This window comes from Montipora capricornis, chromosome 1, assembly GCF_036669925.1.
Source record: "Montipora capricornis isolate CH-2021 chromosome 1, ASM3666992v2, whole genome shotgun sequence".
NCBI classification, from domain to species: Eukaryota; Metazoa; Cnidaria; class Anthozoa; order Scleractinia; family Acroporidae; genus Montipora; species Montipora capricornis.
In genome coordinates, this window is record NC_090883.1 from 53,949,250 (window position 1) to 53,972,367 (window position 23,118).

Below are 23,118 nucleotides of genomic sequence, written 5' to 3' on the forward strand. Positions count from 1 at the left end.
CATTGTGATTGTTATCGTTATCGTTATTGTCATTGTGCTACTGTTATGAACCCTGGCTACGGGCGTTTAACAGAAAGTGGTGCCATGCCACCTATTTGTCTTAACAGGTAAGAAACCGAAGGCATTTCTTCAAAACCAAACCGTTTCTTTTGTTACGTTTATGTATTGAAGCCGCAAACAAACAAACAAATTTCATGTCTTTATTGCAAAAGTGTTGCAACACCTCGAAAATCGTCTGTTACATTTTGGCACAAAATATTTCTGGTAGTACATTGCAAAAACATACTTCTTTCTTCTTGATGGGTGCTGCAGTGGCGTCTAGTTACACATCATGCAAATTTTACTTCGCCAACATGATTAACTGATCAAAGCTGACTGGACTTCTTCAGACACATGCGAGCCATCACAGAACAGCGGCGTGCTTGTTCGTTTACAGCCACAAAGGAAGACTTCTGAACTGGTTTCGTCAGCTACGAATTGCACCGGTTGAAATGAGGTTGTTTTGTAACGCCCATCACAAAAAGGCTGAAAAGAAGAATAAGATCTTGAAGATACAAAATGCACAATACCACTGCAAACGTTCCAAAGCGGGATTTACAGAAAAAATCGAAGTAATGCTGACGACCAATTATAACAGATTCTGACGATCAGAGGAGCCAAAATCTTGGGAAACCTTTCCGGTTTGAACATCATTGGTCATGCCATGCACCCACAAACAAACTCTATTGCGTCCCGCCCCCCGGGTCACACACACTCTCCTCCATACTAATGTTGATAACTTGGTGCAAAATACTGTACAAGCCTTGGGCCGCTTTTAATCCAACATTGGATTAGGGCTATAGGGGAAACTGAGTAGGGAGAATCTTTTATCACGCAGACAAATTAAGGAATGAGCATCTTTTTTTGGTGTGTCACATTTTCCCAACGAGTTCTGCCCAACGTTAAAGTTGAATGCAAAGCAGATGCGCGCAGGCAGCCTTAAATACGGGAAAACATGCGAGAGCAGGTCACCATTGGTTCTACTTTCCCGTGGCGCGAGACTTCTTGAGCAAATCTCAAAGCGGAGTACCATACAAAAGTTGGTCAACCGCGAAATTACTTGCCACACTAAATGGTTTATTTCCGAGTTACTGTTTCCCTCCGTTTCAAAACGAGTCTTCGAGAGAAACCATCAAAATGAGCGCGAGTTTGATTTGCAGCAAAGAGTCACTTTGAAACAGACTCGACATCCAAGTGCTGGGATATGGACTAATGAAAACTACTCTATGCCCCTTTGACATTGAGGTTCCTCGATCCAAGTGGCCCTCACATCATAGATATATTTGTGGGGGGATGGGGTGATATTTAAATTAGCTCTTGTTGCCTCGTAATCTCTTTATTCGGGCACAGAACACGGCAACAACATTACAACATTAACATCGATGCCATTTAAAGTTGCGTAATCCACTACAAACTTAAATTTGAGTCCGATCCGTTTTCACGGTAAGCATGTGTGGCGCAAGTGAAAGAGATATCGAATAAAACATAAAGGAAGCTCAAACCAGTCACAATACTTCAAGAATAATCAAAGGGAGCTTCTATATCCACTAATTCCTTGAGACAACCCTTTTGAGAGTAAGTTTATTCTTAGGAACAGGTTTTTTCCCGCGCAAAGTATCATATTTCCTTTGACGTTTTGATAGCTTTGTTTCGATTGGCTTTTGCAGCACTGGGCGTCACTTTTAAAGAGTTTAACCCTTTCAGGCCCGAGGGGTTCCCCATTGACGAGTAAAATCGTCTGGCGTTAGACAGAGTAAAATCTATAGGTGCCATTTGGCACTATCGGGCCTGAAAGGGTTAAACGGGGACATAGTTTTTGGATGCTGTTAGCTTAACCCTTTCAGGCCCGAGGGGTTCCCCATTGACGAGTAAACTCGTCTGGCGTTAGACAGAGTAAAATCTATAAGTGCCATTTGGCACTATCGGGCCTGAAAGGGTTAAAGACCAAATATAGGCATTTTTAGATTTCTCGTTTGTTGCCGTGGTAACATATTACGTCACAAATGAATTGCTCAGCAATTATTTTGTTTAATTTGGTACCATAACATTGCCTATACATGAAACAGTGTTGTAGAGTCAATCCATTGAATAAAACACTCCCTTGAAACATTTCACGATTTACTAAACATTCAAAAATTGCTTGAGTTTGCTCCAGATTCCTTGAATATGCTTTCGGCAAAAAAACGATAAATGATTATCTCACCTGTTTTTTGCTCAGCCCACACTGGCTCCAGAAATATTTCTTTCCCTCCACGAGCGTGACTTGATAAGGAGACTTAGCACTATCACACAAACATCACAGAAACGACTGGCCTGAACAACAAGATTTAAGTGCTGTATGGAGAACATTTGTAAGCAAACTTTACTATTTTTCGTAAAAGAACAATTGACAAAATGATCCGATTCTGACTGGACAAGAGTGCCAATAAGGTTGTATCCAGGGTATCCAAGCACTAAAGGTCCTGTGCAAACAGACACAAAAACTCTGGCAGTTGTTGGTTGGAAGATGTTGAATAGTGTTGGCAGTGGTGTGCAAATTGCTGCAACAACTTCCGACAATGTAAGGGAGTGCAATGTGTTATGGGAAGGATACGACCCATTAGACTTTGCGAACTTACAAAATTCGGCTGTCATGTTGTTTTCAACATGCAAATGCATTGCTGTCTCCACGGAGACTATATGTAATGGATGGGCGAGCATGGCCCCAACAATGTTGGAAGAGCTGTGCAAACGGATCCAACAATGTTGCGCTTATGCTTCGGCGACCACAGAACAAAATAAATGTTGTGGGTTGTTGAAAAATTTTTACCAGTTTCAAACTTCACCCAACAATGCCCAAAAACATGCAACAAGGTATGCAAATGGCTGCAGTATGTAACACCTAACAACGTTGGGAGTTGTTGTTGTGTCCAGGGCTTTAGGCCTGCAAGGTTTGGGTATTAAAAAAGCACCCACCAATGGGTTAAAATAAGACATTCTCAAGTCTCTTTTTCACAAAGCCTTATAGAAATTTCAGCATTTGCCGCGGTAGACTGGTCGGCCATGATTGTAGTTGAGGAAAAAGGATTTTTTCCCTGGTGCACACTTCAGTGTTTTCGCCATAACCATCGACTCATGGACAAATAGGAGATTGGTAATTAAGCGCATGCTTTACTTTTCTTTTGTTTTAAAAGATTTTTTTTGTAACTGAGCAGAAGAAAGAAAAATCTCAAAGAAAATTCTGTTGGGTGTATTATAAGAAAAATGGTCCACACTATTCTTGGGCCACAATTCGCTGACAGCAAAAATGGAGCGAACATGTGGAAGGTGTAAACGGCAGCTTGCGGGTTGCAGGTTATGGTTGCATATACATACATACATATACTATTTGTTAAGGCAGGTCAGTTTGCGGCAACCTGAAGGCTGGTGTGGACCTGCCAACACCTTAATTAAAATCTATATTTATAAAACCTTAAATGAAAAAAAACTTCTAAAATTTAAAAACCAAAAATATAAAAAAATCTGATTGTTTTGATGTTATCACACAGGCCCCCTTTTTTTAATTGAATTTGGTCCAGTATCTTTGAGGCCTGTCTACGTTTTTGTTTAAAAAGTTGATAGGAGCAAGCACGTCAAATGTTAAATACCATTATAGTTGATTCTGTCAGGTTTATTGTACGAAAAATGGTCCACACTATTCTCGGGCCATAATTCGTTGACAATAATGAAGTGAAAATGTGGAAGGACAAAACTGCAGGTTGCAGGTTAGGGCTGCAGGTCAAGTGTTTCACCATTACAGCTGAAACCACCCAAACCTTTACTAATGCTAACAATAGGCCTAAAAATAATGCTTAAGCTTAAGGTTAGCATTTTTGTAAAGGTATAGGTTGTTTCAGGTAAAACAATGACCTGCACGTAGCCCCTGGATCAACTTCTTGGCTGCACTTATAACAACCTCATTCCCAGGGTCTGTTGAACGACAGTGGACACCCTGGGAATGAGGTTGCACTTATAACTGTGATAAACAGCCGGCTGGTTTGCCTCCCGGGTCTGATGGAATTCTTAAAGATGTGGTTATGTTCTATCGTATGTGTTTCATTGGCCATGAAAAAAGCCCCTATGGGAGTGGTCGATTAAGTAACTATGTATGTAAATGAGTTCATTTCAAGTATTAAGCGGACCCTTACATGTCTTGTCTTATGCGAAGCAATGTCCCATTGAAGTTGTGCACATCAAAATGAAGGCAAGGAGATAAAATGCTATTTCAGAGGCCTCAGAAATTAAAAATAATTGTGCATCTTATTTATTTATTTATTTGTTATTAAAATAATAATAATAATAATAATAATCATTAATAAATAAATAGATATATAAGATGTTTTTTTTTAATTTCTGAGGCTTCTGAAAACGCATTTTATCTCCTTGCCTTCATCTGTGCCCTAATTAATGATCAACTTTGACCAACCAAGCCACAATGTTGATTTTTCTATTTCTTCGACTGCGCAGACCACAGCGCCTACAAATGCGGCGGCCGCGGGTATCAGAGAATTATTAAACGCTAGATGCAAATAAAATAGAACAAATGCTTAAGTATCGAAAAGCGTCTTTTCCTAAGAGTGTCTCAACTACTTTTGTCGCTCATTGTAGCCTCACCTGTTGGAGATGTCGAAAGAAGTACCAATAGGTGAAAAATCTCCCATTTGTATTTGCCAGCAACAGTTCCTGATCCCACGAAAAAAAGTGTAGAACAAAAACAGGTCAGCGGGTCTGCACAGAGCCGTATGATAACTACATGTACGTTATGTATTGCTAACGTTTTGTTTCGTTCAGGATGGTGAATGATAACTCACTGCAGCATTGAAATCAATGTGCGACTAAGTCATTGACAAGACAAATTCAGTGGTCAAATGGACCTAAGTAGTGTGGCAACTGAAGGAATCAGCCTTTGTGGGGATTCTTCCCGAGTAGGGGATCGTGCTTTTCGGAGCCTGGTGCAAGTAACACTCGATATTCTGTTAAAGAAAAAGAATGAGGAATCTCTCACAGGTGAGCACGTCACTGTAGCCTCCTGATTCTATTCTGCATCCTTTTCTTTTGTTGTATCAAGTTAGCGATTGCTCTTGATATTAGTCAGATGCAATAATTAAAAAAAAACTGCTGAATACCCTGCCACCATTGTTGGCAGTTTTAACGGCAGTCAAAGAACTCAGTACTTATTTCAGGACGTGACATGTCGATAATTTCGATAGTCGATAAAAATCGATCGTTGTCGATAAAAGTCAATACTAATCAATCGACAAATATCGGAAATCGATAAAAGTCGATCACAAACTTTCTTGTGATTATCGATTTTGATCGACTTTTGTTGTTGGGGTTCGATTTTAATCGACTTTAATCGAAAAGTATCGAAAGATAAAAAACGACCATACGTAGAGCTATAAGGGGACACATAGCTTCCGTTGACATGTTGATGTCGAAAGAAATCAGTAAAAGTCGATACAAATCGATAGCCAGCCCTGAGAACTCTGTGATTATCGACTTTTATCGACAAATTAAACCAATCAATCCACAGGCTCCCCAAGCTGAAAATACGTGGTGTATGCGACAGCTTGTGTATAGAGAGAATTGTATGGGAAAATCACAGATCGTAATTTGAAATGAAGTTCTCCTACCTCAAATGTGTGACGAACTTGTCTCTTGTGCCGAGTTTAGAGCCATTCTGACGTCGTTTAGTGAAGTTATCCGGAAACCGTTACTAAAAGAATAGGAAGGCCAACCACTCCATCCATTGCTGGCCAGACCTCACTCCACAAATCGTTTTCTCCTCAACAGGAAAAGACCCGAATCGCAATAAAAACAACAGTTCCATAAAGCCCAATAAATTTCACTCCAACTACCTGTGTTTCGGCGGCCGAAAGACTTGTGAAGAACGAAAACTTTGCCTTAAAACTCACCTCTTCGGCTTTCCTCAGAGGCTTGTGACCGGGCAGTCAACAACGGCCACACTCAAGCTGGTTTCACCCTCAACTTTGATTGGAGGGTCGTGTTGCCAGCGCGCGGTCAAATTCAAATGGACCAATCAGAGTTGAGGGTGAAACCAGCTTGCAAGCGGCCGTTGTTGACTGCTCGGTCACAAGCCTCTGAGGAAAGCGGAAGAGGTGAATTTTAAGGCAAAGTTTTCGTTCGTCACGAGTCTTTTGGCCGCCGAAACACGCACATTTGGAGTGAAATTTATTGGGCTTTATGGAACTGTTGTTTTTATTGCGATTCGGGATTTTCCTGTTGAGGAGAAAACGATTTGTGGAGTGAGGTCTGGCTAGCGATGGATGGAGTGGTCGGCGTTCCTATTCTTTTTGTAACGGTTTCCGGATAACTTCACTAAACGGCGTCAGAATGGCTCTAAACTCGGCACAAGAGACAAGTTCGTCACACATTTGAGGTAGGAAACTTTATTTCAAATGAGATAGTTATTTACACAATTTTCTTACGATCTATGATTTTCCCATACATTTCTCTATATACACAAGCTGTCGCATACACCACCTATTTTCAGCTTGGGGAGCCTGTGATCAATCTACAATTATCAGCAATTATCGAGCACTATCGACTTACCGACTACCTTTCCGATGATCGATTCCAATTGACATGTTACGTCCTGTTATTTACACAGCTCTCAAGTCTTAAAGTTTTCAAAGCGTGTGAATTGCTTGCTGGAGATTGTGCCAAAGGCGCAAGTGCCCTGCGTTTCTTGTGCCGGAGGCGCCAAACAATTCTAGGCATGCTGCTCCGCCCGGAATTTTTTTGAAATTTGTGCACACTTTTCAGATCACTGGAAATGAACTGTCGAGTCCGCCATTTTGTTTCTTTCATGCTGCTTGCTAGGAGAGCCCAGCCCATGTTATTATGGTCGGCCTGAGCAAACATATCGGCCTATAATTCATATATCAACGGGTGAAAGTCTTGAAGAAACAAGAAAATTGGTTGCACACGAACAGATTGAACATTGGCCGAAGTTCAGTGCCAGTGAAGGAATGAATTCAGAATTCATGAGCACTTCTGAAAGCTTAAAAGGTAGAGTTACCTTTGAGAAAAGTGCCAATGCGTGAGAAATGGTCGTGTCGGCGTGAGAGCGTGAGATTACATCGAAATGTGTGAGACTCGCGCTCAATGCGTGAGACTTGAGAGCTCTGTATTTATACAGTCGTGTACAACAGACGTTTCATGTATGCTTTAGCAGTTTAAGTGGTACTATGATGAAAATCACATCTTTCCTACCTAAGCCATTTTGAAACATGAACAAGTAGTCTGCGTGAGAAGAAAAATGCTGTTTACTTTTTTCAAATACATGTATCTCTTTTCGTTCCAGAGATATTCAAGTTTTTAAACTATGCAAATTAGCCAAGTGATGTCATATACTCAACCAAATTTTGTTCAAATCTAATGAAAAGAGATATCTCAGCCAATTTGTATCAGAAATTTTTGATTTTTTGCAGTAAGATTCTAATAAATGTTCTCCACAATATGAGCTTAACAGTTCTGTTACCATGGCATAAAACTGGGTTCCAGACCTCCCCCATATTAAAAGCTTTCCTGGCCACCTTTGGCATTCCATTTTGATATTTGCTAACAGCACTTTATATGTATGATCCAGCAAGCATATAAATATGTTAGCTTGAGTTTGTGGCCTTGTTTAACATTTTTCAAACTGAAAATCACTAACATATTTACCAAGTTTCAATGGTCTGCGCTGCAAATTGGCCGAGTTAGCTCTATTTTTATAGTACGCAAGATAATGTTGGGTTGAGTCTATGACATCATCAGTCATCTCATTTGCATATTTTACCGATTTTTCAAACTTAAATATCTCCGAAACCAATGCAGATATTTGCAAACAGTAAATGGCGTTTTTGCTCTTTTATGGAATTCTATGTGATACACTCAAAAAATCAAGGGGTAAAAATTTGATCATACACCTGTAGCACCACTTTAAGCTGTTATTATAACTTAAACTAGAGACATCTCCGCAAAAAATTAATCATGCTATAAGCATTTAATTTTAGTGGTTGGGGAAGCCCTGTGACATAATTTACCGAAGAAATGCAATCAAACAATACAGTCATACTTACATGTAATTGACCACTCCCCTTTTGTGGTTTTTCACGGCCAATGAAACACAATCAACGAAATGGCAGAACAGAACAACAACAGCAACTGTTAAGAATCCCAGCTAGCTGGAGACCGACAAGTCGGCTATTTACAAGACTACATGTAGTGCAACTGAGAAGTTGAACCTGAGACTACTGGCGGATTGATTTCAATTCAATGAGTGGTCAGCTCATGAATAATCCATAGTCTCAGCACATTCTGGTACAGTTTTCCTCGGAAGTCCACGTTCTCCTTCATTGCGGTCAGATGCACCCCTTTTTCATCCTACCTCTTCTATTGCCCTTGTTTCTACATGTACCCTTGTCATTGCCCAATCTACATTTTGGGGAACAGGGGTGGTGCGGTGGTGAGAGGCCACTCACCTCTCACCAGTATGGCCCAGGTTCGATTCCCAGTCCCGGCATCTTATGTGTGTTGAGTTTGTTGTCAACTGGTTCTCTCCTTGCTTCGAGTGGTTTTACTCCAGGTTCTCTGGTTTTCCCCTCTCCACTGAAAAACCAACACTGCCAAATTCCAATTCATTCCAGAATGCACTGACACTTGTTGAATGAGTACCGTGGTTAAAAAGACAAATTAAAAGAAACAAAAAAGAAAGAGGAAGGTGATGTCCCCTGTCTTTTCTCCTCTACGTGTTAATAAAGTTCTAACTGTGTACAGTTTGTAGGGAAATGAGGAAAAGAGAGTTCCCAATCATGCTCTTATCATTATTATTAATTTTGATCAAAGTGATACTTTCACAGTTTGCAGGGAGTACATGTACATTGTATGGAAAAAAAAAAATAAATTATCTGCATTTGTTTCCACAGATGATGAAGATATCGCTAGCGTTGATGTTGCATCATTAAAGCAGGGATACGCTGGTCTAGTTACCCTTGTGTTAGAAGCCGTCAAGATGGATAGTGATTCGCCCACTATAAGGTACCAAGTCAATGGGTTAATCACTCACTGAAATCACTCCCCATTGAACCCTGCGACTCCCAAGCCGGACTGTTCAAAGTTGGTTTTCTTTTTCACCTTGTAGATTATTGTTGCTGGCTTAACCCTTTTGACCAGTGGGAGTGAGACTTAACTAATATAGGGCCAACAAATTTTACTCTGTCTAACGCCAGATGATTTTACTCGTCAATGGGGAACCCCCGGGAGTCAATGGGTTAAGACATGTAATTTGTAAACATCCAACTGCATATTCAGTGCAGCTGTTTTATGCATACTGGTATATATGGATTGTTTTTCACTCTGGATGGTCCAAAGAACTGAGTTTTTGCAAAATTACCTAGTCTTACAAAAAGTAGTGTGGGAATAGAATATTATTTTTTCCCAATACTGAACAGTAACTGATTTACTGTCTGCAGCATGTACACGACACAACTTCCCTTTTTGGGGAAAGGGACGAGACGGGATTGAAGGCTGAGAGAATGAATGAAATAATTTATGTACATGTGCATAATTATTGCAGATCAATTTTTTTTCTTGTTCAAATTTTTTTAAACTACATGTAGTTCAATTTTGATTTTCCTCTAGTTTGTTTCAGATTATGTTAAAGAATATTAGACAAAGAAAAATCAAAAATAGTTTTAAGCCAAGGAAAATTTTGAACCACAACACACTCATGTATGCCAATATTTTCATGGAGAGCGAAGAAGAAGAGATAGATTGTAATCTTTTAACATCTTGTTCAAAGTGTTGTTTTAAAGAACCTAATAAAATGTTTTGTGGACTACAGTAGGCTTAAAGCTCACACATACGTGTTCCAGTACACCTGTACTAACATTAAATTTGGACACATACTAGACACTGTACGGTACCGTAAGTGTAATGCATATGTCAATGTGGAAGAATTCTGTGCTGGATGGCAAAGCAGCTGTTTTCCATATATTACAGTAAATGTAAATCTCTTTTATATTTTTTTTATTGCTTAAAAGCATTTAAATCACTCTCAAACCTCTTACCTACAACTGTAAAATGTCAGTGGCCTCAAAATTGACATTCTTCCTAATTTTATTGCACTCTTTCCTTTTCTCAAATTCTGGTATCTATTTTGTCACAACCATTTTTTATGATTGGCAACTGAAGGTCATGTGACACGGCCATACATAGATGCCGGCCTCTTCAACAGATCCTGCTGTCAACAGAAAATTAATAGTGCTTAAAAAGTATCTTTTTTTTTTCCGGTGGAGAAAAAGCTGTTTAATCACAGACAGAATCTGGAAGGAAGGTTCTCTTGCTCTTTTTGGCTTAAGCAACTGTTAAATAGTTAGGATCAAGCTGTAATCATGCCATCTTGATAACCAAAAGTCAGTGCCTTCATGATTAAGAAAAAAAATTCCTCCATCACATCCAATTCAGCATTCAGTAATAAGGTTTGACAATTGTATGTGTATGAACAAACTGGCCTTTAATTTTAGGCAGTGTGCATACTTAGCTATTCTCATAATAATTTTTTTTTTCTGTTGGAAAAAAAGTATTGTCCTTCTTTGCTTTTAATTAGTTCTGTGTTGGAAGACTGCAAGTGGACCAGTGATAAAATAGAATACTTCTCCAAATATTTCCAGGTATGCATATTTGTAACATTGATTTAACTGACAACTATTACTACTTACCGGTACTTGACACAGTGCTGTGAAATTTAATAATTTTTATTACATGTATTACAATTAAACAACATGTCTTCCGTCCTTGTGAATAAATTCCTTTAAGCGCGCCTTGGGTGAGATGATACACTGTTAGTAGTAATCCTCTCATATCCAACAAGCACAAGTGGATAAGTCTTCCCTACATTGTACCTTATTTTGTAAACAAAAAAACTGATGGTTACAGTTACTGATATTATTTTGTAGAGCATGGAATAAAATTCATTATGGCTGAGATCCCACTATCTCTGTTAACAATGGTGTTACAGTGGTGTCATTAGCTGTTTCAAATGGGACCGGCTACCTTCCTAAGATCGTTCTCAGAGTTTGTTGCCAACACAACCCAGCAAAATAATAGCTTGTGTACAAGGAAGGGGTTAATGGGTTAATAATTTAAAAGAGAAAAAAGACAACAACATTGTTCGACAGTTACATGTACTTTCTTACTACTGTAACAGTAATTTGCCCTTTGGGCAACCAGTTTTGTTTTTTTGATTGCCCATGGCTTTTTTTGGTTGCCCACCTTCTCAAGACCTGTTGCCCAATTTAAAACTCAAGGGAGGCTTGCAAAAATGTCATTTTTTTTTTTGTAAAATGTGTGTAAAAATTATTGGGTTTGACAGACCAACTCAACTCCTGCTGTGTGTCCATGGTGTTCTGACTAGTAACCTTCACAGTTTTGCTTCGACAAGCATATCTTTAAGCCATTTTTCTTTTCGATAAGAGATCAAGGGAGATTCCTTATCCCTTAAATCTCTCTTTGAGATTTAAAAAGTTAGTTGAAATTGCGTGAAGAGATGCCAAAACCATAAAAACCCTGTAGGCCGTGTATTAACTATTAGACACTTTAAAATGTGCTTGTAATTCATAATAATTTAATGAAGAAATGGTTACCGTACTTACGTGTATTGATTATGCCGGGAATCCCTGAGCCTGCGTAGCAGGCGTTTAAGGGGGAGGGGTCAGGAGAGAATTCGGGAAGAAAATGACGGGGAAGACTGGCTAGGAATCCCTGAACAAATAACAGTACCCAAGATCATTTTTTAGGGCATTATACTACTGTACACTTACCACAATAATGCGGATGGTGTCATTGTTGGTTGTAGACTTACAAGTACATGTACTGTACTGTAACTCTAAGACTACTTGAACCTACAATATTTGAGTTGACCATTGACAACATGGACAATAGCAACTTCTAAAAGGACTACATGTATAAATTACATGTATTATTATTTTTTTGCTTAAGATACATCATGAACACCCAAGGGTAATGAGGGTGCAAATGATGCTTTGAGGAACACAATAAACAATCATATAATAATAATTTATTACGTCTAAGAAACTCATGTCATTGTTATTATTATAATTATTGTTTATGTACTGGTTTTAGTAACCATGCATCCAGAGCTAATCATTAAATTTTTGTTAATACTATGTAAAACCAGATTGCTGTCACAGTGATAAAACATTCAAAGTACTGTATGAACTTAGAAAATTAAACAAATACGGATATCAGATTTCCAAGCATTTTCATTGGCTTGCCGGACACAATGCTATTAGTTCATATACCTGCTGTACCTAATATGGTCAAGGAACACGTCAGCAATAAAGTGAGCTGAAAACATAAATTTTTGCAGCACAGAGAAAAAAATGACCCACAAAAGCTGTTTTGGACTGGACTTGACCAAGGCAGAAATCGATGCTCTTAATTAGTGGAAGAGTTGTTGATCCTGGAATTTATAACCCATTGACTGCAACAGTTGGAGTCGGACTCAATAGATTTTACTCTGTCTAATGCCAGACGATTTTACTCGTCAGTGATGACAGTCCAAGGAGGTTCGGGTGTCAATGGGTTATTAATTTTAAAACAACCGACCTAGGGGTAAAAGTTAAGAATCCGATCCCACCAACACGTCGGGCAACACGTCGGCCAACGCGTCGGTCAACACAGCACCAACACACTACCGACACGTCGGCCGACACACTACCGACGCGTTGGGCGACACGCTACCGACGTGTACAGACTCACAGGCACAGCACGCAGCATGGTGCGGGTATAGCGGAGCAGCGAATTGTAAACGAAGTGACATACCAGAGCACCCTGGAGAGGCTGGGAGACCCGAAACTTTCAGTTAAAAGGATCGAGCAGGAGTGCCGAAGGCAGCTGGGCGACGTGTTTGCTGACGCGTTGGTGGGATCGGATTCTTAACTTTTACCGACCTAGGTGGGTGAAGAATTTTATTTTATCTATTTCCATATTCTATCTTTGGAGGGAGGAAAAACTGGGAAAGTCAATTTTATTTTATTCATTGTCTCATCAAGTATGATAATAAAATAAAATAATGGGATTTTTTTTTTTTACATTTTGTGAAGTTTCGCGTTCAAAAGCAAACTTTCTTAGACAAGTTGAAACAAAAAATCAAGCTCATTAAATTCGCAGCTTCACTCATCACTTAGTGTCCTTGGTTACCATGACCATGGTCAAGAGATTCTGCCCACTCCCGCAACCAATCAGATTGGTGGATTCTCGGCCTGTGCCTCACAATCAAAGAAATAAAATGAATATTATTGTTGATAATAATGAATGATCTCAGTATTGTATTTCAGGAATGTAAACCAGAGTTGGAAGCTCTACTCTCAAGGTTTGTTTTATTTCTGTTCTTTAGTGGAAAAGTCAAAAAACAATAATTGAGGGGCGGGGAGTATAAAAGGAACTTTATTTATTTAAGTCTTCTCGCACTGAAGCACAAATTGGGGACACTGTAAACTGAAACCGGTTCTTTATTCATCATATGCATAGTGACATTAGGCCTCACTTGACATCCTTTACGTTATAATGTACACACACTACTTAAAACAACACTCATTTACACTTAATACTTGGCTTGGGCTAAGCTGATTTGTCCTCAAACTGCCACGGCCTGCTCCCGTCTGGCCTTGTAGCTAAGTCAGTAGAGCAACGGTGATCTACATGTAAACGGGAGGTCGTGGGTTTGATTCCCATCCAGGTCAGAGATTTTTCTCTGTCCTTGGGTGATGCATAAGAAGTTCCTGATGCATATGCATTGTGGTGTTAGGCCTCACTTGATGTCTTTTACATACTGTACATGTATATGTATGCACGCTACTTAGGACAACACTCATTTACACATAAAATCGTTGATGTTGGTTTTTAAGGAGAGGGGAAAACCGGAGAAAAAAACCCCTCGGTGCAGAGTAGAGAACCAACAAACTCAAACCCACATGTTACGCTGAGTCTGGGAATCGAACCCAGGCCACATTGGTGGGATGCAAGTGTTCTCATCACTGTGGCATCCCATCCTCATTTACAGTGTATATATTATTGGTATCACTATTTCAAGGCAAAGGTTTGCCTGATAGTACATGTAGTTTTTCATTTTGCTCAAAATGTCTCATAGTCTGTTTTCATGATCTATGAAAATTGATAGAAACAATCACTTCTGTGTGTTCTCTCCTGTTCTGCTGGTATGGGTTTAGGTGTTGTTAATAATAAATACAACAATGTAGCTTTGTCAAAGGGACACGGCAACATTGAACAAAACAGAAAATCAATCAGGTTATTGTGTTACTTTTAGATTAATCTTTGGATAATAGTTCTTTCAATAACTGTATCTTGTTGGGATGGCACAAAATACTTTAGCACCTGCCAGGCATGTCCAGCACATGCAAAGGCTGTTCTTCCTTGTTGTATTATAAAGGGCCATTGCATTTTAACATCAAATTATTGGACTAAAAGTTAGAGAACTTTGTCTATGAATTAATAGTCTCAGTGTACCCGTCAAGTGAGTAGCTCCAAGTTAAATCTTGTTTACTAAAAGAAAACAAGGATGGGTCCAGTGTACACAATATTATTGTTAATTTAATGAAACCACCACATAGCATACTGCCAGTAACAATTTCAGTAGTGTAGCAGCTCTCGTAACGTATAATTTGATTGGCTTGATACCCAAGCCGAAAACAAAGCAGTAACGTAGCAGCTCCCGCAACCTGCTATTGTTTGGTATTGTAAACAGCTTCTATTGTTTATGTCTACGTCATTTTTTCAACTGTTTAGTCTTTTGTTTTTGGGTTAGGGTATCGAGCCATGCAATCACATTATACGTTACGAGAGCTGCTATATGACTCAACAATTTTTAATTTCTAGAGCTTTGTACTGTCCCTTAAAGTTTGAGATACATGTACATGTACATGCATGTGTTTTACACCTTACTCCTTGAATCCACCCACCTCAACTCATAAAATCTAGAGCTTTGAGGTCAAAGAGATAGGGAAAAAAATAGCACTATACGTTCAGATAAGGAACTTTATCTTTATTACTTGCAGGACTGGAAGTTCATATCCTCATATTGTTGATGTGGATTGGAGATTAGACTATTATATAAAGGTACACGAAATAAAATTGTTTCAACAAAAGTGATTGTTTGGCTGTCTGAGAAAGTGTAAGTTTTGCATCCTTCTGCCAGAACTGGAAAGGAAATTTGTTGCAAATGTAGAGTAGCTGGCATCTTTCGTTTTATTATAATTTTAATCATTGTCTACATGTATGGTAATAGACTTCTTTCGCCTTGTATTCCCTTTGCCGAAGATGCTTTGCTCGTTTTGATGAGGACGTTTAAATTTCAGGGAAATTAATGGATTTGAAGTTTAGTTGCCTTTACTGGTTCCGAAGATTTTAGATGTTTTCACATTCACAATTATTCCAGGCTTTTGTGGCATTGTGCGAATGAACACACCAGATTCTCGGCCTTAAGCTCAAAATCTGGCCCTTCCAAACTTTTTCCTTCTTAGACAACTGACTTAGCTCCACACTTACTCTCTCTCTTTACCCAAGGTCTAAAAATGACTTGTACTAGAAGGGAAGCTTCAGAGGTATCCTTGAGATCAACTGGCATCCCAGGGAAAGTGCATGTATTATCATCTAAGCTGCTTCATCTTACAAAAACCAGGATAATTAAGCTCTGGTCTAACCCTAAACTCATAGCGTCTTAACAATAAAATTATTGAGACTTACGTAGGGCACTTTCCATGACATAATGATCAATTTCACTTTCACAATGCAAGAAAAAATCCAAGCTAGGAAATTTCTCCTAAATTTCTCTAACATTGTAGTGTCTCTAATATTTCAGGCCAAAGTGATCCACAACTTTGGCTCTGCAACAGTAGAGATAATTCAAATGTTGAACTTTGATGTACTTTTCAAAAAGCAAGCAGCAGTGTTTTAAAAACACAAGGCGTAGCCTAATGTCTTTTGACTTAATAAAAGCATTCCACAAAAAGTGTCTCCCTCGGGAGTACAAGCAAAGGTTCAATTTGTGAGAGGAAGATATTAGCATACATGTACATGTATATAAAAAAAGCCAGGCCTTATTACTATTCTTTGTATAAAGGGTTCTAATGAGGAGTGTCTTATCGGGTTTAAAGCTCAGGGTGCAAATGATATTTAATGGTTGGGTTCATGAATTATTAACGAGTTTTTGAAGGTGTTTTAACAATGTCCAATAATAAAGCAGTGTTTCATCTCTATTATGCAACATATACAGTGTATCTAGTAAGCGAGATGCCTTGAAACCAGCCAATGAAGTACTTTAAATTGAATTCTGGACTTTTCATCCTTTTACTCTAGAATAATCAAATGGAGAAAGTGAATCAACCCACCTATCTTATCACATTAAAAACTGAGGTATGTGTATCTTCTGAAGGTTGCGGAAATATGTGATTGACCTCACGGTCATTAGAAAAAGCAACAGCCTTAGGTTACACCACATGCATTGATTCCTTTGGTATTTTGGGTCCCTATGAAATAAATGGAGTCTCCAGCCTGGGTGATACGTTTTTCCAGAAACGCTACATTTTCGACAATCTGGTCAAGTGTGATTTTTGTTTTCAAAACTCACGTCACGTGCGGTAAATTCATCAATAGAGGTTTTTCACGGCAGTCATGTTGCATGGTAGGAACAATAGATTCTTTTTCCTGTGGGAACAAATGTTCTTTTTAATGCAGAACATTTTCATTTTTCCCGCCATGCAATATGGCTGCCGTGCAAAACCTCAATTGGAAATGTGGACATCTAACAATTTTCCAAGGAAAGTTCATCGGAGTTACTGGAAGTGAAAAAAGATCCTGAAAAAGTATGTCACACGTGTACCTTCACTTATACTCACAGGCACAAGCTCATCAAGGGGAGTCCTCCATCTCCCTTACTTCGCCTGGGAGTCAACCATTTCCTGAGTAAATTTGTACAACCCCTTCCTTAGGAGATTCAGTGGCACGCTCACTGGTGTAGAAGCCTATCTCGCTTGCGACATTCAGCGTGCCCACTGTTGTAAAAGCCAAGCTATCTAAGCTTCAGGGGAAAAATGATACTTTTCCTGGGAAAAACCAGTTCCTAAAAGTAAATTTACTCGGGAAAAGGTTGACTCAAGGAATTAGTGGAGATAGAGGATCCCCTTGATGAACTCCTGTCACAGGACAGTTATACTGCAAACGTATTTTGTGTAAGATGGGCTTAATAACTCAGTGGTAAGAGCTGATGATCATAGACTCAAGTCCCGTTCAAGCCTGGATTTTCTCAGCCTTTTTCACCACTGCTAGAGTTGTTGTCCTTTGTTCTAGCAAAGGGTACCAAAAATGAAAATGGTACTCTTTGTTATTTGTTTGAGCAGGTTGACGTTTTGGCAGCTATGCAGCTGATGTCGACCTCCTATACCCACCCACCCACCAATGCACTCACAATGGACAGCCACAACACAAAGAACTCCATTCCCTACTGATTTTGCATAATTATGTCCCAAACCCTTTCCCCGTGTTTTTCACAGTGTCGTGAAGTGCATTAGTATTGTAGATTGACTTTCTTTTTTCTGTATGCTTAATTCAGGAATCGGGAAAATCGCATGGAAAAGATGTCCAATTTTCCTGCTCCATGGAACAGCTACAGGTGAATTGCTTGTTGTTTAGGGACCGTGTTATTGTTCCACATGTTTTTGAATGTAAAAAAGAGGTAGGCCGCATATCTAAGATTAAAGTGCCCCTAACCCCAAAATGTTTTTTTCGCTAAAATGAATCTTTGCACCTGTTCGAAACGCATTGCGGCTATTTTTTTCTTTTTCTAACAAATTCTGCCATTTTATAGGCTTCGAAAGTTGCGAAAATCCAAGCATCTTTAGTTCACGACCGAGTCAGAAGGGGAATGGGCCTATTCCTGATGTGACGTCACAATCTACTTTGCATGCATGTTTACAAAGAGTTAATGCAATGTAAATCAGTTTGTGACGTCACATCAGGAATAGACCCACTCCCCTTCTGACTCGGTCGTGAACAAAAGATGTTTGGATTTTCGCAACTTTCGAAGCCTATAAAATGGCAGAATTTGTTAGAAAAAGGAAAAAATTGCCGCAATGCGTTTCGAACAAGTGCAAAGATTCATTTTAGCGAAAAAAACATTTTGGGGTTAAGGGCACTTTAAGACTAAAAAGCCCTAACTATGCGTCAAGATAAATATGGATAGTAAGAATAAGAATAGGCAAAAAGGTTTGCCGGATTTCCTCGTTTGCGCCAGATTCCATTCCCTCTCTGATTTCTGGCTGGATTTGTCTTCGGTGGTCCCGAATTCAACTCTTCTGTACTTTGTAAAGAACCAACAGGTTGCCTCCTTTCAGTTGGGGTTTTTAACTCTGCTTCGATTGTTTTGGCCTCTTTCCTGATTATAAAGTGAAATACCTTTACATTGTAAACGAGTTTGATGGCAAAGTACATTTCAACTATAAACAAAGCAAAGACATCAACACTGATAATTGACATTGAAAACTGAAATTGACACCGACATGCCATGCACCGACATATTGATATTGAAACTGACACTGATTGCGACACTAAAACTGACATCAACGTCGACGTCGGCATTGACATACACTGATATTGACGCTCACATCAGCATTGACACTGCTGCTGACACTGACACTGTAATGTAGACACTGACTGACAGTAACCGACATCAACGTCAACGTTGACATTAATTAACACTTTTGCTGACAATGACGCCGACGCTGACATGAAAATTTAACTCACCTTTTTTTTGTATTTTACACCACTCACGTATTGCATTGTGCGCTATCGGCAACAAAAACTATCGTAGTCTAGTGACCGTCAGTAACGTTAAGCATTCCTTCGAGGCCATTAACGTTAATTTCTATGATTTTTGTCTACTTAGGATTTGGTTGGAAAACTGAAAGATGCATGTAAAAGTATCGAGAAAGCAGCTGTGATTTAAATATTATTCTACCAAGACTCTCTCTGACTTCATCAACCACCTAATATTTTTATAAATAAACTGATGTCGTTTATTTGTTTGTTTCTTTGTTGAATGATGCTTTGCTCTTTCGCTGATAGCATTAGCTAAACAGACTGAAGGCATTCTCGTCACCAGAGCCTCGCATCTTATGTCTGCGCATGACCCAAGGCTCTGGGAAAATCTAACTAGGAGTTCTTATAGCCAAAAATTGGCTCACTCCTCGTACTAACATGAATGCAGCAATCAGCCACGCTTTTCAGGGTTCTTCTCTTTTCAGAGCTCTTCTCTCCCTCAGTCATGCGCAAAAGAGAAGAGCTCTGAGGTTGAGATTTAGACTGATGGATGAGATGACCTTTTTTTTACATTAATAAGCCAGGGACGACGGGCCATTTCCGAGTTCATGACTGCCTCCTCTTCAAAAAGAGTCTAAGTGCGAAGTTTCTCTTCTTGAAATAAGTTTTCATTCTTATCTAAATTAGAACTAATTACCATCACAAAAACTTCGCCGTTAGACTCCGTTTGAAGAGCATGCCCATGGAGACTCAACAATAGGACAGGTTGACTCCAAGCGTTTACACTAACAACCATTACATACCACAGAGGACAGAACTCAACACCGGGAACTCTCTTTGCAAATAGTTTGTGGGTTCTTTTACGTCCCACAGGGTTTGGTATGAATATTGAAGGTTGCTACGGTTTATCGTCCTTATCCGCGAAGACTAGAGAGTCTTCTCCTCAGTTATTTAAAGACCCTGAGTGTTAGTCGGGCTTGAGTTTTTGATCCGGCGACCTACCGCACTGCCGCACAGTAGTCCAATGCTGAACCAACTGAGGGGGAGGGGAGGAGAGGGGAGAGGGGCGGGGGGAACCAGCCTCTGGTATAATTTCTCGCTGATTCTAAACCTTTTTGGATCGGGCTCTCGAGCTGCATCAACAACAAGGGCCTATTGTTTGCATAGGAATGTCATTCAGTTCCCTTAAAGGATTAAATTTTCACAACATTGTCTCGTAAGCCGTCATGTGAAAAGCTTTGCTGTTAAATCATGGAATCAGATTGAAAGGACGGGTTTCATGATTCACAAAGAGAAATATAGAACCAAATATAAAGCTATATAAGGAGAACCATTTTGTTCAAGAAAAGGTACAACAACGCAACTCAAAACATCGATTGCCTGTGTCATGATGATACACCTGCATTGTCTTTAGCAACGATCATTTGTTGATGTCAAATGGCAAGAGCCCAGTTCAGAGATGTTGGATGGTGCGAGGACAGTGAGAAATAAGGCTATACCGAACGGGAAATAATGTACATAGTCCAAGCTTTCTAATCGCTGTTTAGATAAGTTCCTTCTCGTCCCATTCAATTCCAACTCTTCCCACAGTTACCAAGTGTTTGGCTATTTGTTTACCACATGAATAATAATTGACAATATGAGCTTCATAGGCTTCGCTTCTACGACCAACGGGCGGTTAATATTTCGGCTTTTTAAACCTTGAAACGCGACCACAAGACCTTCAAGAGATCAACAGCTTGTTTCTCATCAGGCATGAAAAAGATTTAGCATTAACACCTGTGAAACTCAAAGTTAAACGAGTAACTAAAATGGTGCTGAGCATGCGTCTTATACGTTCATGTTATTTTCGGCGACTGCAAAGTTGTGACGTTAGTGAGATCATTCGCCTCCTTCCGATTTGGCTCGGGTTTGATTCCCAACATGTGGACGGAGATTAATGGGCCTCTTCTCTGTTCCGTAAGGTTTTTCTCCGGGTACTTTGCGATTTTGTTTTTTTTGTTTTGTTTTTTTTTTTTTTGCTCATGAAAAACCAACAATTGACTTGACCTGCTCTTAATTTCCCGTGATATGGTTTGGGTCACAACCTTCTCATTAGTATAGCACTTATGGTCAGCTAAGTGAGATTGATGATGATGATGACAAGACGTCGGCTTTTGAGGACAGCAGTGACATATCACAGAGAGTCTTGCATAGCCAATAAAGTTACATCTTACCCAAACAGTTACAGGTTACCTCGATGGTATTTCCTATCACAAAACTTGAAGATGGATACAATTATCGAAGAATGATTGCGACACGCAAATATTCATTTTAAAAAGAACTTCTGTTGGACTTGCTTTTTCCTTTTCTAATGCTCTCTGTTTTGCAGCTTGTGCAGTAGTGTTTGGAATTTATTTGGAGTGCGAGACTGACGCACGCACCAAACGGGAAACGCCCAAGGGAATGAGAAAGAACGCTCTCCTCTCTCTCTTTTTCGTGAGTGCCTTGAACTCGTCTTGAATATAACCACGCTTGTTGTGGAGAAAAATGTACTCCGAAACTTTATCGACAAACAAGTTTTGATAGAATACATTGAATCTCTTTATTTAACAAGGAAAACCGGTTATTTATCTTGACAGCAAGATAACAACCTCTAGCAATATAGGGGAAAATAGTACATAAACACATTCTTTTTTGTCACCTCCCAGCCTATAGGGCTTTTTAGGCACAACAAATAACAACCACAATATATAGGAAGCAATTAGGCAACAGTACTACAAAGACGTTCGAAAATTCTGTTATCTTATATGCTAAATAAAACATGATGTTCAAAATGTCTATTCTAAAAAAGAAGAAGAAGAAGAAGAAGAATATGTGAGAATGCTAAATTAAGTCTACAAAGCGAAGAAGGAATTACGTCCCACGTTGCAAGGCATCAAGTAAATTCCATAAACTTTTAAGGTTTTGTAATAAAATGTTAAAACAGTATTGTGACGTACTATGTAAAATAGCAAAGTCACCCGTCACTTAGGGCGTCAAATTCAAGGAATATAGTGTTGTTTTTGTACTCTATGAGCTGAATTCACCTCTTCCTTTCAAAATTTCACACATTAGGTCAAAGCGGCGCCTCTTATTTCCACAAACACGTACAGTATTTATATATGCACACTTGATTTCTTGCCATAGACGGGCATAGTAACAGTTTTTGTTTTTAATGCTTCACATTTATCACCACTTCCTACAGTGACAAAGCTATTTTCTGGTGTTTTTTTTTTAATTAATCGTCAAAACAACAAGGACCATACATACATGTAATAACAAACTGTCCTTACCACACTCAAAACAAGCAATCCCCTGTTTGTTGACTACAATACTTACATTGCTTTATGATACGGATTTCTTGAGTTACTACCGATGCAGTAACTCTCATTTGCTACAATAGATCTAGCGAACAATATATTTTCCAAAAAATCTCCGGCAGATACTCCCTCTGTTGAAGTCTCACATTCCCATCTTTTGCTTCGGCGGTTTCAAGTAGACCAGTGATATGTGCTGGATCAAAGGCAACGTGGTTTATACGATCTCATTTCGTCCACGTAGGGATGTACCCCATTTTCCCCCTACCACGATTTGGCAGGCGGTCGCTAACATCGAGTTGTCATTCTTCCCATTCGCACGAACGATCACAACACGCATAAGGCTTCACATCCGTCCTGGCCAGCAAAGTACCCGACCTACAGATTCGCCGGAGCTGTTAGTAACTGTAAAGCCCACGTGAAATGTGCGCCCCGCAGCATTTTTTAATGCAATAGAATCTTATTTGTCTGAAAGGCAAGTGTGCCGAACAACTCCTTCAAAACGCGGTCTTTGAAAGAACCCATCGTCATCGCTTGCTATTCTATTCCGAGGTAGGAAGTCTTGACTGGAAGCTCAGCGGTTGGAGTTGAGCTTCCTCTCTTCAATTACCAAGCTTGAGATAAAGCATAGCCATCCTCCCTAAAATAAGAAAACAGTGATCAGTTTGGGGTTCGACGATCAAATCAAAAAGGTTAGGCGCAGTGAGGTTAAGGTGGAGTGTGGATTCCTTTGCGTTTTCTCGTAAAGTGAGCCAAAAATTTGTCAAATGCTTTGGACACGGATTTCTAAACAAATGCTTTGAGAATTTTGTTTAGTTCCTGCTTATCAAAATTCGTCCAGATGATTTTTCGCAATAATTGA

General features: G+C 39.4%; 2 protein-coding genes across 2 annotated transcripts; one reads left to right on the forward strand and one right to left on the reverse strand.

Moving 5' to 3' along the window:
* Nucleotides 1-186: 186 nt before the first annotated feature.
* On the reverse strand, nucleotides 187-4,797 carry LOC138050266 (CDGSH iron-sulfur domain-containing protein 3, mitochondrial-like). The gene is made up of 3 exons (XM_068896667.1): nucleotides 4,672-4,797; nucleotides 2,243-2,321; nucleotides 187-525 (listed from the first exon to the last, which is right to left on the reverse strand). The coding sequence occupies exons 1-3, from the start codon at nucleotides 4,716-4,718 to the stop codon at nucleotides 358-360; spliced, it is 294 nt and encodes a 97-aa protein (XP_068752768.1). The 5' UTR covers nucleotides 4,719-4,797; the 3' UTR covers nucleotides 187-357.
* On the forward strand, nucleotides 4,796-19,178 carry LOC138050249 (COMM domain-containing protein 3-like). Its single transcript, XM_068896666.1, has 8 exons — nucleotides 4,796-5,064; nucleotides 8,991-9,102; nucleotides 10,673-10,736; nucleotides 13,425-13,459; nucleotides 15,162-15,222; nucleotides 16,462-16,518; nucleotides 17,714-17,773; nucleotides 19,046-19,178. Exons 1-8 carry the CDS (start codon nucleotides 4,926-4,928, stop codon nucleotides 19,103-19,105), a joined length of 588 nt encoding a protein of 195 aa, XP_068752767.1. The 5' UTR covers nucleotides 4,796-4,925; the 3' UTR covers nucleotides 19,106-19,178.
* Nucleotides 19,179-23,118: the final 3,940 nt, after the last annotated feature.